A 13,816-nucleotide genomic window follows, 5' to 3' on the forward strand; every position below is an offset into this window, starting at 1 on the left:
CAGACACCGCCGAAGTCCAACCGTGCCCAGGGAGGGGCAGTAATGGAACACTCTTGTCATTTAATTGCCCATCATGATAAACTCCTCCTACAACATTTCTGGCTGCCACTTTCACATCACTTAAAACTTGTTCCCGAGGTTTGGGGCATAATGTTGGAAACATTGTTTTTACAGTTTATTGCCTCAAAATTCCTCAGAGACACCAGACTTCTTTCTGGAAATTATCAGGTCTGTAATCTTACCAACAAAAAATAATTAATTTCCAGAAATATTTGTAGGGATGCTGAAGGGAAAACATTCCAGTAACCAAATTTCCAGACAGTTCGTCTATGGTTGGATGAAGCTGTCTCGCGGTGGCAAATTTACGCAACCATTCCCTTTGAATTTCCTTGTGTCACTCATGGGCACACAAGCCCTGATTGGCTGTAGGGTTTAGAACAGTCAGTGCTCAGCAGCTGCACATTCCATTCCCCACCGCTGAAAATGTACAAAAGTCTACGGTGAGTAAGCAACGTAAAGGTATGTTAGCGAGATGAATGAAACATTTAACAGGGAATCAGACAATGAGCAGAAAAAACCTTTAATGTAATATCCGGGCAAACTCCCTTACCCACCTTGTCGCACATCTCATGCCCAAACTTTATTTAGATCCACAGATTTTAATATAGGCTTGCATGCCTAAAACTGCTACAATAGTCAGTGGACCTTTTCAGGAATAACCTTTAAAACTATGCAGTAACCATTCTACTAACCTCACAAAAACAATCAGCATACTTATTAACACTCTTTTTCTGATACTGAGCATGATAAATGTACAATAACTTTGGTGTCAATGTTATCTATATGCCAGTAGATTTTACTTTTATCAAGCTTCTGTGGAAAGATAATGTCCTGAGGCAGATCATGGGAGAACCAGAGTGGTCGGAACATGTTGCCACTGCAGTTGTCAATCCAGCTGTTTTTGAGTACAATCAAGGCAATTTGTCAGAAATAGGTGCACCAAAGACACAACTCTGTGCCCGCCAAAATTGAAAAGAAAACAAAAGCATTTAGAAAAAGAATATCATAAAAATACCAGTGAGGCTTAAATATAGTCTGCACTGCTCAAAACAGTATCTTCTCAAGGCCAGACCAAATTTTATATGATACAATATATATAGAGATAGTTGTACATTAGTTCAATATTTATATATATATATAATATATATATTTATAAAGCCATGTGTAGACTTCCGGTTTGGTGATTTTCTTCCTAAAACAGACGTGCTTGTTTCTTCAGTTCATTCCGTTTCCAGAGGGCCAGCCTGTCGAAATCTGTGATGGTCATTCCAAAGACTTGATAAAACTCTTCTGCAGACAAGTGACGCTTGAAAGTGAACAGGACAAGTGTTAAATTAGATAGCTCTTTCTTTTACTAGTGTAGTTTGTGTTACATTCCTGCTTACTTATAAAAACTCTTAAGTAACTTAACATATAAGCCTCGCCTTTTCCCCACTTAAGATACTGTGTGAACTTAAGTAAAACAATGTATATGTGTTAGATGCCTATAATACATATTTGAAGTATATAGAAGCATTTTCGTATTATGGCATTATCTGGTGATCTCGATAACATGTTTTGCAGCAATGACTGACTTCTCGACTACGGAAAAAAACTGCATTCCCAAATCTAGTTGCACATACATTTCACAAAACAGTATCCTGCAACCAGCAGTGAGAAAAACAAATATCAAAATCTTTCATTACTGGTTGGCAATATACAATCTCTATGAAGGTCAGGGATCTGATGCCACATTAAAAAGGTTATTTAGGAGTTTGGTTCTTTGTTTAACATGGGTTTAGTCACTGTTTATAATTTTCTAAAACTTTGACAATTTTGTGAAAATGTATTTATTTTCACAAACAATCTAAACCTTTTGTACCCTTTTACACTACGTTTATAACTTTTAAAAAGGTTAAGATAATATGTGAACACTATGGGGGTCATTATGAGTTCAGCAGACAGTTTTTACTATCTGGCGCACTTCTGACGGGGAGGTTGCCGCCACACAGGCTACCTCCCCGCCAGCCCCATTAAAAGTTTCCTGCTAGGTCAGCGTGGGGAAACCTGAGTTCCGCCCACTGGCCTAGCGGGAAACAGGCTACAGCATTGTCTCCTGCTTGTAATTGAGGCGCCAGCAATGTTGTAGCCTGTAGGATGCACCAGCACCCTCGCAGTGTTCACTGTCTGCAAAGCAGACAGTGAACATTACAATGGTGCTAGCCAGGGAGGCCCATGCACCCAATCTCCGCCAGCATTTTAATGGCGGTGGTACTGCCATGAAACTGCTGGCAGAGAAGCAGCACTGCCCTGGCGGATTAGGACTGCCATCACCTCCAGATACCGGCGAAGCTTGTGGTTCCCTGGCACCCGGACCGCCAAGGTTGTAATGTAATGCTCGGACTGCCGCATTGGCGGCGGTCCGACCGCGATCCGCGAGTCTAGCGGTCTAGAGACCGCCAGACTCGTAATGACCCTCAATATTTTTCACCATTATTTTCTAATTCTAAGGTGACGAAAGTTCATTTAACTTGTTTATATGCAAAGGGAACTTTACATAATGAATTTATCGAACTCCTGTTCCAGCAAGCGCAACATTTGCATATCTCCTAATGAACATTAAGAATTAAAAAATGTGGCACTGTTAATTAAAAAGTCATAAACGCAATTCTGGATTTTTAGCACTTCTGGTAAAAGATAAAAACAGAAAATATTAAATTTGACTATAAATGAGTTATTTTGCCGAAAAAAAGCGGCAAAAAACACAGTGCAAGAAAATACATTTATCATAAAAACAACCAGTTTGAGTTTGACAAGAAGTGGTCAAAATTTTACATTTCATCATGGGATACTTTGCCCCCTCATATTTAATGCCTCAGGAGCCTCAGATGAGGGCTTGTTAGCTTGGTCACCCAGATACAAACAACCTAAACAATTGCCTGTTCAACCTTTGTAAATGGATGTTGAGCAACTTCCTCAAACTTAACCCCAGCAATACTGAATTAATCCTGCTTTGCCAACAGCATCAATCTAAATTTGATCATACCTGCCCTCTCTGAACTTTAAGGGATTTATTTCATACCTTCTCTTGCCTTTGAAGGTAAAACCCTCGGCTTCTTGTTAGACCTACATATCTCATGTCCCCCTACATTGAGTGCATGATAAATTCTGCAAGAGCATCTCTATTTATGGAGAAAATTAAATCCCCTGCTCCAGTGCAAAGGCTTTAATCTGGTCATCCAATCTTTTGTTGTATTATGACTTGACTATGGAAATTCCATTCTGACAGGTATCAACAAACCCACCTTAGCACTCCTTCATGCCTTAATGGACCCCAATTACCTCAATCTATCCTGAATTACACTGGCTCCTCTACAGTTCAAGAATTAAATTCAATCTTGTCTGCATCATGTTCAGAGCCACCCATCATGGGCAGCTCCTCCATAAGGGAGTGTCGCCCCCCGTAGCAACCGCTGCAAACCCTTTCACAAGGAAGGGATCATAAACAATGTGTAAGGGGCGGGGTATCGGGGTGACGAGCGGAGGGGAGTGCACAGTGCACTCCCTTCAGAGCGCATGTGTGTTTGGCCGGCCATCTTGGGCCGGCCAAACACACATGTGTTGTAGGCTCTCTCCAGCCTGGCAACACACTTGTCTGCCTGGGAGCGTCTTGGCTGGGATGGGCACTCCCAGCCAATCCTGACACTGCCCTGAGCAGCTGTGAGAAAGTAGCCTCTTTCTAGCCTTGTTACCCCCACTTTTGGCCTGTTTGTGAGTGTATGTCAGGGTGTTTTCACTGTCTCACTGGGATCCTGCTAGCCAGGGCCCAGTGCTCATAGTGAAAACCCTATGTTTTCAGTATGTTTGTTATGTGTCACTGGGACCCTGCTAGTCAGGACCCCAGTGCTCATAAGTTTGTGGCCTATATGTATGTGTTCCCTGTGTGGTGCCTAACTGTCTCACTGAGGCTCTGCTAACCAGAACCTCAGTGGTTATGCTCTCTCATTTATTTCAAATTGTCACTAACAGGCTAGTGACCAATTTTACCAATTTACATTGGCTTACTGGAACACCCTTATAATTCCCTAGTATATGGTACTGAGGTACCCAGGGTATTGGGGTTCCAGGAGATCCCTATGGGCTGCAGCATTTCTTTTGCCACCCATAGGGAGCTCTGACCATTCTTACACAGGCCTGCCACTGCAGCCTGAGTGAAATAACGTCCACGTTATTTCACAGCCATTTTACACTGCACTTAAGTAACTTATAAGTCACCTATATGTCTAACCTTTACCTGGTAAAGGTTAGGTGCAAAGTTACTTAGTGTGAGGGCACCCTGGCACTAGCCAAGGTGCCCCCACATTGTTCAGAGCCAATTCCCTGAACTTTGTGAGTGCGGGGACACCATTACACGCGTGCACTACATATAGGTCACTACCTATATGTAGCTTCACAATGGTAACTCCGAATATGGCCATTTAACATGTCTTTGATCATGGAATTGCCCCCTCTATACCATCCTGGCATAGTTGGCACAATCCCATGATCCCAGTGGTCTGTAGCACAGACCCTGGTACTTCCAAACTGCCCTTCCTGGGGTTTCACTGCAGCTGCTGCTGCTGCCAACCCCTCAGACAGGCATCTGCCCTCCTGGGGTCCAGCCAGGCCTGGCCCAGGATGGCAGAACAAAGGACTTCCTCTGAGAGAGGGTGTTACACCCTCTCCCTTTGGAAAATGGTGTGAAGGCAGGGGAGGAGTAGCCTCCCCCAGCCTCTGGAAATGCTTTGTTGGGCACAGATGTGCCCAATTCTGCATAAGCCAGTCTACACCGGTTCAGGGGACCCCTTAGCCCTGCTCTGGCGCGAAACTGGACAAAGGAAAGGGGAGTGACCACTCCCCTGACCTGCACCTCCCCTGGGAGGTGTCCAGAGCTCCTCCAGTGTGCTCCAGACCTCTGCCATCTTGGAAACAGAGGTGCTGCTGGCACACTGGACTGCTCTGAGTGGCCAGTGCCACCAGGTGACGTCAGAGACTCCTTGTGATAGGCTCCTTCAGGTGTTGCTAGCCTATCCTCTCTCCTAGGTAGCCAAACCCTCTTTTCTGGCTATTTAGGGTCTCTGTCTCTGGGGAAACTTTAGATAACGAATGCAAGAGCTCATCCGAGTTCCTCTGCATCTCTCTCTTCACCTTCTGCCAAGGAATCGACTGCTGACCGCGCTGGAAGCCTGCAAACCTGCAACATAGTAGCAAAGACGACTACTGCAACTCTGTAACGCTGATCCTGCCGCCTTCTCGACTGTTTTCCTGCTTGTGCATGCTGTGGGGGTAGCCTGCCTCCTCTCTGCACCAGAAGCTCCGAAGAAATCTCCTGTGGGTCGACGGAATCTTCCCCCTGCAACCGCAGGCACCAAAAAGCTGCATTACTGGTCCCTTGGGTCTCCTCTCAGCACGACGAGCGAGGTCCCTCGAATCCAGCGACTCTGTCCAAGTGACCCCCACAGTCCAGTGACTCTTCAGTCCAAGTTTGGTGGAGGTAAGTCCTTGCCTCACCTCGCTGGGCTGCATTGCTGGGAACTGCGACTTTGCAGCTACTCCGGCCCCTGTGCACTTCTGGCGGAAATCCTTTGTGCACAGCCAAGCCTGGGTCCACGACACTCTAACCTGCATTGCACGACTTTCTAAGTTGGTCTCCGGCGACGTGGGACTCCTTTGTGCAACTTCGGCGAGCACTGTTTCACGCATCCTCGTAGTGCCTGTTCCTGGCACTTCTCTGGGTGCTACCTGCTTCAGTGAGGGCTCTTTGTCTTGCTCGACGTCCCCTCTCTCTTCAGGTCTAATTTGCGACCTCCTGGTCCCTCCTGGGCCCCAGCAGCGTCCAAAAACGCCAAACGCACGATTTGCGACTAGCAAGGCTTGTTGGCGTCCTTTCGGCAGGAAAACCCTTCTGCACGACTCTCCAAGGCGAGAGGGATCCGTCCACCAAAGGGGAAGTCTCTAGCCCTTTTCGTTCCTGCAGAAACCTCAGCTTCTTCTGTCCAGTAGAAGCTTCTTTGCACCCGCAGCTGGCATTTCCTGGGCATCTGCCCATCTCCGACTTGCTTGTGACTTTTGGACTTGGTCCCCTTGTTCCACAGGTACCCTAGATTGGAAATCCACAGTTGTTGCATTGCTGGTTTGTGTCTTTCCTGCATTATTCCTCTAACACGACTTCTTTGTCCTTAGGGGAACTTTAGTGCACTTTGCACTCACTTTTCAGGGTCTTGGGGAGGGTTATTTTTCTAACTCTCACTATTTTCTAATAGTCCCAGCGACCCTCTACAAGGTCACATAGGTTTGGGGTCCATTCGTGGTTCGCATTCCACTTTTGGAGTATATGGTTTGTGTTGCCCCTATCCCTATGTTTCCCCATTGCATCCTATTGTAACTATACATTGTTTGCACTGTTTTCTAAGACTATACTGCATATTTTTGCTATTGTGTATATATATCTTGTGTATATTTCCTATCCTCTCACTGAGGGTACACTCTAAGATACTTTGGCATATTGTCATAAAAATAAAGTACCTTTATTTTTAGTATAACTGTGTATTGTGTTTTCTTATGATATTGTGCATATGACACTAAGTGGTACTGTAGTAGCTTCACACGTCTCCTAGTTCAGCCTAAGCTGCTCTGCTAAGCTACCATTATCTATCAGCCTAAGATGCTAGACACCCTATACACTAATAAGGGATAACTGGGCCTGGTGCAAGGTGCAAGTACCCCTTGGTACTCACTACAAGCCAGTCCAGCCTCCTACAGCAGCATCAGAATTGGCAGCAGGGCAGACTGGGATCCTGTGCCTGCAGCAGCCTGCAAAGGAGAGAGGAGAGGCACGGCGCGAGAGCTGAGATACTTTTTTTTAATTTTATTTTTTTAAATGTTTATTATGCGACCCTGCGACCCTCCTACCCCCTGTGCGCCACCCCGCCCCGAGGAATACCCACGAGCCGTGACTGCCACCCATACCGACCATCAGAATCTAGTACCAATACTCTCCTTTAAAAATCTTTGGAGGTTGTAAAAACCTCAGGAGCTGAAGAGTTTTCACAGTTGAATCCAAGAAGTTACTCAAAGACCTCTGCCAAATCATTGAATTTCACATTTCTGCAAAAAATTAAGAACCCCCCACAGCTGCTAGCTTGTAATGTAAATGCTGCCCTGTATATTGTTCATCTTCTGCATACACTATCCCCTTTGTGCATCATTTATCCTCTTCCTTCCTCACCTCATTCCTGATCAATCTTTTTCACATTTCTATGTGGCAATCCCCTCAATCCCTTATTTCCCTCTTCTCTTTATGAACATCCCACACCTCTCCTGCACATGTCCCACCATTCACTACCCTTAAATTTTACTATTGGCTTATGCTGTATCCTCCAGCAGCAGCTCATCCAAAAGGGCGGAGGGGCCATGCTCCCACACCTTTTGGACACAAAGAGTGTCTGTCAGGCTGAGCAAAGGTCACCCTGACAGATTGTCAGGTCAGACAGCCAGAAGCTAGACATGCGCTAAATGCAGAGACTCCTGGCTGCCTGAGCTGAACTTTGCTGGGCTGAGGATGTCACAGCTCTTGTGGGTGCGACCACCTCAGCTCGGCAAAGGTCCTCTAGGCCCTCCCCCTTGTGACAAGGGGGAGCATCAGTGATAGCCTCGAACCTGGGTTTTTCAGTTTTAAGCCCTGAAGTGCTCAGGGCCGAGGGTCAACCACTGACACCTTGTCACAGAGTGGATGGGGTCAGCAGTCTCTCTGACCCCCATCCTACTCTGTGATGAGGTAGGAACTGCTGCCTCCCTGTGGAGGCAGAAGTCCCAACCCTTCTGGCACCTTCGAGGCTTCTGTACACAGGAGCTTCAGCAGGTAAGTGTTGTGTTTTTATTGACTGTTTAGCGCGTGTGTGAATGTATGAATGTATGCATATTTGTGAGCGAGTGTTGTGAATGGGTGTGTGTCCATGTGTCTGTATGTGAATGCATGGGTGTAAGTGAGTGTGTGTGTATGTCCCCTTTTTGTTGTACTTGCGCCCAGCACTGGTATCCTCCACTGTGTTGTCACTTCCTTGGCCTCTTCGCCCGCTCGGCTTTCCTCTAGACCTCTCGTACTTCTCTCCTTTTTCCTATTTCTAGAGTCTGAATTTTAACTCTTCCACTTTGTTCCCATCTGCCTGTTCTGTTGTACTCACCTCTTCTACCAGTTAGCTATGTTTTGGATAGCCCTGTGTGTTTTGGTAACATCTATTTGTTAGAGTTTCTTCGGTTTCATTGTAAGGCAGGTTCCGGCTCTCCAATGTTTTTTCAGGGTTGAGCTGCACTATTTAAACATGTGAAGTAACTTAATAAATTACTAAATAAGCAATCCCTACCTTGAGCCAGAGGTTTGCCAATATTTAATCTTATACATCAGAAATTGCCTTCACGTAAAGGTCTGAGGCAAGAATAGATTTTCACATTTGTGATCATATGGTTATCAAACTTCCTTTAGTAAAGCTACACTAGTTGTATGTTTTGATTTGTGACCGTAATCGTTCCAGACTGCTTTTGGTTTCCACTTACCTCTAATCGAGTCCGGTCTGCATCTTTTGGCAATCGAGTCCTCCCTCTTGTAGTTACCATGAGAAGTTCATAGGGATAAATCTGCAGGAGGAAGGGGAGGTAGGTAATTTACAGACAGAAGCTAAGGAAACTATAGTACTAGTGCTCTTCCAAATATACACACACAAATTGGATGAATTTGATGTACTCCAATATAGGGTCCCAATCTGAGCAAAGGCAGAGAGTAGGGAGCAACACATGGAAAAGAGATGAAAACCAAAAATTTTATTGCTAAGGTCCATATTAAACTCCTGGTTACAAGTTGGGTGGAGATACAGTTCTGCCTGGGACAAGTGACTCAGAGTTCCTGCTCACAGGCTGGAGTTTACCAGGCAGGAACATACCCAGTAACCCCGGACATCCTCCCTGCAATCTGCAGCAGGCCGTCACTCCACATCCCTAACATATGGTATTTAGAGCCGCTGTACTAGTGAACACTCATTCACAAATTATCACTACTGTGCAAATGCCAAACTCTATTTTAATAAACAATACAGTGAAATTAACATGAAAAAACTCTGCTTACTTCCTCAGAGAGCGAAAGTTATGATACCTTCTCACAGGAAAACAACACTCTTCACACTTATATGGCCTTTTCATTTATATTTTACCTTACTGCACAGTTCAACTCCTTTTATGCTGGTTTTGTTTAAAAAACGTTTTTAAACAAATGCATATTGCATAAATCATATATGCAGATTCTGGGGGTCATTCCAAGCTTAGCGGGCGGCGGGAGCCGCCCGCCAAGCGGGAACCGCCAGAAGACCGTCCCGCAGTCAAAAGACCGCGGCGGTCATTCTGGGTTTCCCACTGGGCTGGCGGGCGACCGCCAAAAGGCCGCCCGCCAGCCCAGCGGGAAACACCCTTCCACGAGGAAGCCGGCTCCGAATGGAGCCGGCGGAGTGGAAGGGGTGCGACGGGTGCAGTAGCACCCGTCGCGAATTTCAGTGTCTGCTAAGCAGACACTGAAATTCTAAGTGGGGCCCCCAGGGGCCCCACGACACCCCATACCGCCATCCTGTTCCTGGCGGCCGAAACCACCAGGAACAGGATGGCGGTATGGGGGTCGGAATCCCCATGGCGGCGCAGCAAGCTGTGCCGCCATGGAGGATTCCCCTGGGCAGCGGAAAGCCGGCGGTACACCGCCGACTTTCCGTTTCTGGCCGCGGCAGTCAGAATGCCCAAAGGAGCACCGCCAGCCTGTTGGCTGTGCTCTCGCGGACCACGGCCCTGGCGGTTTTTACCGCCAGGGTCAGAATGACCGCCTCTGTGTTATATTCAGGGACACTGAAATTATGTGATTTTGTGGCCACAACTTTTTACATCATGGATTTGCCACACAATCGATTATCTGCTGCATAATCTACAGATTTTAGCACAAAAAAATTGTAGCTCAAAGGGGTCAAAAGTTACTAAAAACGTGGTGCTATGGGTTCTCGACCAGTGGCAGGCTCTTGGCAAACGTTAACTGGTCATGTTTGGTTCGTTTTTCTGTATTTGGTTGTTAAACTGGTACAAATGAGGTGAAATCTTTGCCCAGACACCATAACTATGTGTAAAAGTTACAAAATAATAAAGTTTTAGTATCAGAAAATATGCCTCACTATGCTGCATAATTTGCCTTTTCTTGCTGCATAATTTAGTCAACTCTGCCGCATAATTTGGTGCTCCCCTGCTGCATAATTGCAGTGGCCCTTGTAATATTAATATTTATCAATATTGCTAAGGGAGAGGAAGGGCATGATTACATATTTAAGGATTTGCCTATCGAATGTAATGCCCCCATCCCGCATTCAATGATTGTAATAAATAGCATATTAAACTCTGTATACTCACATGTATAGAGCACAGTGGCAATCCAGTTTGTAGACAAGGTTAGGATTTCTTCCAATTGAAAACCCTTATAACTTTGATGCCATTTGATGAAAGTGCAAAAACATTCTAGAAATGTTATATATTTTACATATTTTTGGGATGCTTATGTACATGCTTATGTACATAGAGATCTGTCTGGGGTTGAAAAAGGAGGTCCCAAAAGTTGTCCAATAGGAAGGTTTGTTCTCTGTAAAATCAAAGACTACTAAACAAAGTTAAACTAAATTTAGGGCCTCATTTACGTTTGGGGGACAGGTTACTGTGTCACAAACATGACAGATATCCTGTCTGCCATGTTATGATTTCCATAGGATATTATGGAATCGCAATTTGTGACAGAGCAAACCTCTAAATCAGGCCCTTAGCATGAAACTATAGGTTTACAGGGAGGTGCACCTTTGCATCATTTGTTGGAAATTCTTTTAGTATTGTTTGTGTAATGAACATTGTAAAAAGGTGTCTGGAAGGCTTCAAAATGCACATATAGAGACATCTTGCCCATTATTACCTTGGTTTGTATCAAATGTGAATCTAAATTTTGAGAACTAAACATACTTCTATGGATGGGGGAACGCTTTCTCCAATGAGAGATCATGAAGCCAAACCCAGGTTTGCAAACCCAATCTCTCAGGTTTGCCGGGTGCAATAGGGAATTTTCGGTTGTAGGTCCCAATACGGGATTGAAAACTGTGTCAGTGTCCTAAAAAATCAAATAAAAGGACGTATAAGGGGGCAGGGGACGCAACTCCTGACCTATAGGCCTTAGTGTGGTGACCCCAATGGGAGCTTCCATCGTGACAAATAAAAAAGAAATAAGGAACAGACTTTTATGTGGATTTGGCAACCCCCGTGGCTGGGTATTGAATCCTGTGTCTGGGTTTGCACCGCCCAGATGGGTCATGAGGTTCACAAAACATGAAGCCAGTATCCATGATTCCCAGGATATTTTGGGGTTAAAAAACACAGGCCTAGAGGGAAGCAAAAAAACAAAAAAAATACATGCCACTGTAGCCATGCACAGTAGGGACTTGCCATCCTTGGCGGCTAGAGAGCATGGTCTTACTGCAGGCTAGGTTGTGAAGTCTGTAGTGGCTGCCTACGGCAAAAGGCCACGTGTAAGGGAGATCAGCACATGCACAGCATTCAATGCATGGCCAAAGGCTATGTGCGCAGTCGTTGGGTACATGGAGGGTTGGGACAGGGCCTGGCCAAATTTGTGTAATGACTATTAACACTCTTGTCAACCTTAACTCCCATTTACCTTTAGTTAAACTTTTTAAGAATGTAATTGTATTTTATAGAATAGCTCCTCTTCTAAAGCTGGAAGCAAGCTTTATTGACGATAAATACTGTTTGCTATTAATAAAAGAATCCTGGGGAAGTTGTCTCGGACTTTCCTCTACTCTTGTCCTTTATGAAGGGAAAAGAAAAAGAAAGCTGCCAGCTGGGCAGGTACCCACTTAGATACATGTCACCAGTTTCATGCCTCAAACTAATGTTGCTCAAAGTGGACTTGATAAAAGGACTTCTCTCGGTGACCTGATTGCTATTTTGTAGAGAGTGCGAGGGCGGCTGCCAGCTGACCTGGATCTCCTTCCTAGGTTTTAAGAGTGAAGGATGGCTGGTATAGCTTGGAAGTGTACCGGGGACTATCTGAAATTGTGAAGAGTGCATCGGGCTACTTGTGACCTGTTTCGAGCTTTCTTGGTCCATGCAGTGGAGAACGCCAAGAAGGACCAGGGTGGCTGACAACCTTTCCTTGCTATGTTGGGTATTCCAAAGAGGGTGTCAGGCATGGACGTCATTTAGGGGTCGACAGAGGTCGCAGCAGCGACCCCTGGCTTGCCCTTTGTGACCCCTGGCAATGCCTTTGCGACTTCTGACTTCAGAGGAGGCAAATTCAGTGCCAGGAGCACAATGACAGCTCATCCTGGTGAACGCCAGTTGGGGCTCCACTCTCTTAGTTTTCTGTCAATTTCTAACATGCTAACAGTGAATACTAACTTATTATTCACTATTAGTGTAAAAAAAGGGGTACAGTTGCCTTGAATAAGTCCTTCCATGGCAGTAGAGGTAAGTGAAAATGCCTTTAAATATATATTGTGTGCGTGTGAGAATGTGTTTATGAGTGTGTGTAAATGTAAATCTGTGTGTATGTGTAAGTATGCGCCTGTGAGTGAAAGTGGAGGTCAAAGGGCACACGATGTCACTTCCGCTACCCCTGGCATTTTGGTGAATTGACGTACATGGTGCCAGGGCAGGTGTCAGAAGTCCCAGCCCTCTTTCTTACTCACTTTTTCGTGATGAAAGGGGCCTGGGAGTGGTGACAGCTTACATGCCATACTCGTTGCAATTACAAACAAAACATTGTGCAAGTTGTCAGCAGTCTTGGACCTCCCTGTGTACAAAATGGTGCAGACCGAGGAAAAACAGGGCACTTGCCCCAGGCCTAGTGAACCGTAGCTCAGCCCTGTAAGACATGCTCAATAAGTTCCAGTTCAACTTGGGGACACGCGCACTCACCTTCTGACCCTACAAGCTGCCCGTTTGGCCCAGGGGATGTCTCCCAGTACGAGTGAGCACCAGGCTGACCTATTGCTTACCAGTCCTGTGCAACGACACCCAGCCTGGCCCAATGAATGCTTCTTTGACCTAGTAACCTCGTGGGTCCTGGTCCAGGAACTCCCTGTCTGTCCAGAGGTCTGAGGGTCCACTGAACTCCGATTATTGTTACATTTCACAGTTCAAACAGCAGAGAAGGGCTCCATTTGCTTCCTTGCACTAGGGCCCACTAGGATCATGACACACTGGCTATAGCATCGAATTCAACCCAGTGATCCCGGTCTAGACTGTTTCCTAGTCTGGTCCAGTGACCGCCATCTTACACCAACCACTCCCACCATGAGATCCTGTTGCTCAGCACAGGCTCCAGATGACAAGGGCAAGGAAAGGAATTTAGAGATTCAATTTTTAAGACAGAATTTTTTTTTTTTCTGCAATTAATACTCTGAATGTTCATAGTTGTGTTCCAAGAAGGGACTGCAATTAGACACTGTACTGTTATCTTAAAAGCATTCATAACTTTCCCCTCCACTCACACCTGAAATGGAATCAGTACTGTGCACAAAGAGAAATATTACAAAACGTTCTGTTTACGAGCACTGCTACTAAGTCATCTACTCCTACTCACATGTGCTTCTTCTTTCTCTCACTCCCCCCACTTACTCCAACTCTTACTTCTACTTACTCCTACTTCCTTCTACTCTTACTC

General features: G+C 45.5%; 1 protein-coding gene across 1 annotated transcript in view; it reads right to left on the reverse strand.

The window, feature by feature from the left end:
• Positions 1–563: 563 nt before the first annotated feature.
• Positions 564–13,816, reverse strand: part of ABLIM3 (actin binding LIM protein family member 3) — a 422,843-nt gene continuing 409,590 nt past the window's right edge. The window contains exons 22-23 of the mRNA XM_069244632.1: positions 8,632–8,712; positions 564–1,366 (exon numbers count right to left, since the gene is read on the reverse strand). Coding sequence (XP_069100733.1) covers positions 1,253–1,366; positions 8,632–8,712 — 195 coding nt within the window. The 3' untranslated portion in view covers positions 564–1,252. The remainder of the gene's footprint in view (positions 1,367–8,631; positions 8,713–13,816) is intronic.

The sequence above is a fragment of the Pleurodeles waltl genome, chromosome 7 (genome assembly GCF_031143425.1).
Source record: "Pleurodeles waltl isolate 20211129_DDA chromosome 7, aPleWal1.hap1.20221129, whole genome shotgun sequence".
Taxonomy (NCBI): domain Eukaryota; kingdom Metazoa; phylum Chordata; class Amphibia; order Caudata; family Salamandridae; genus Pleurodeles; species Pleurodeles waltl.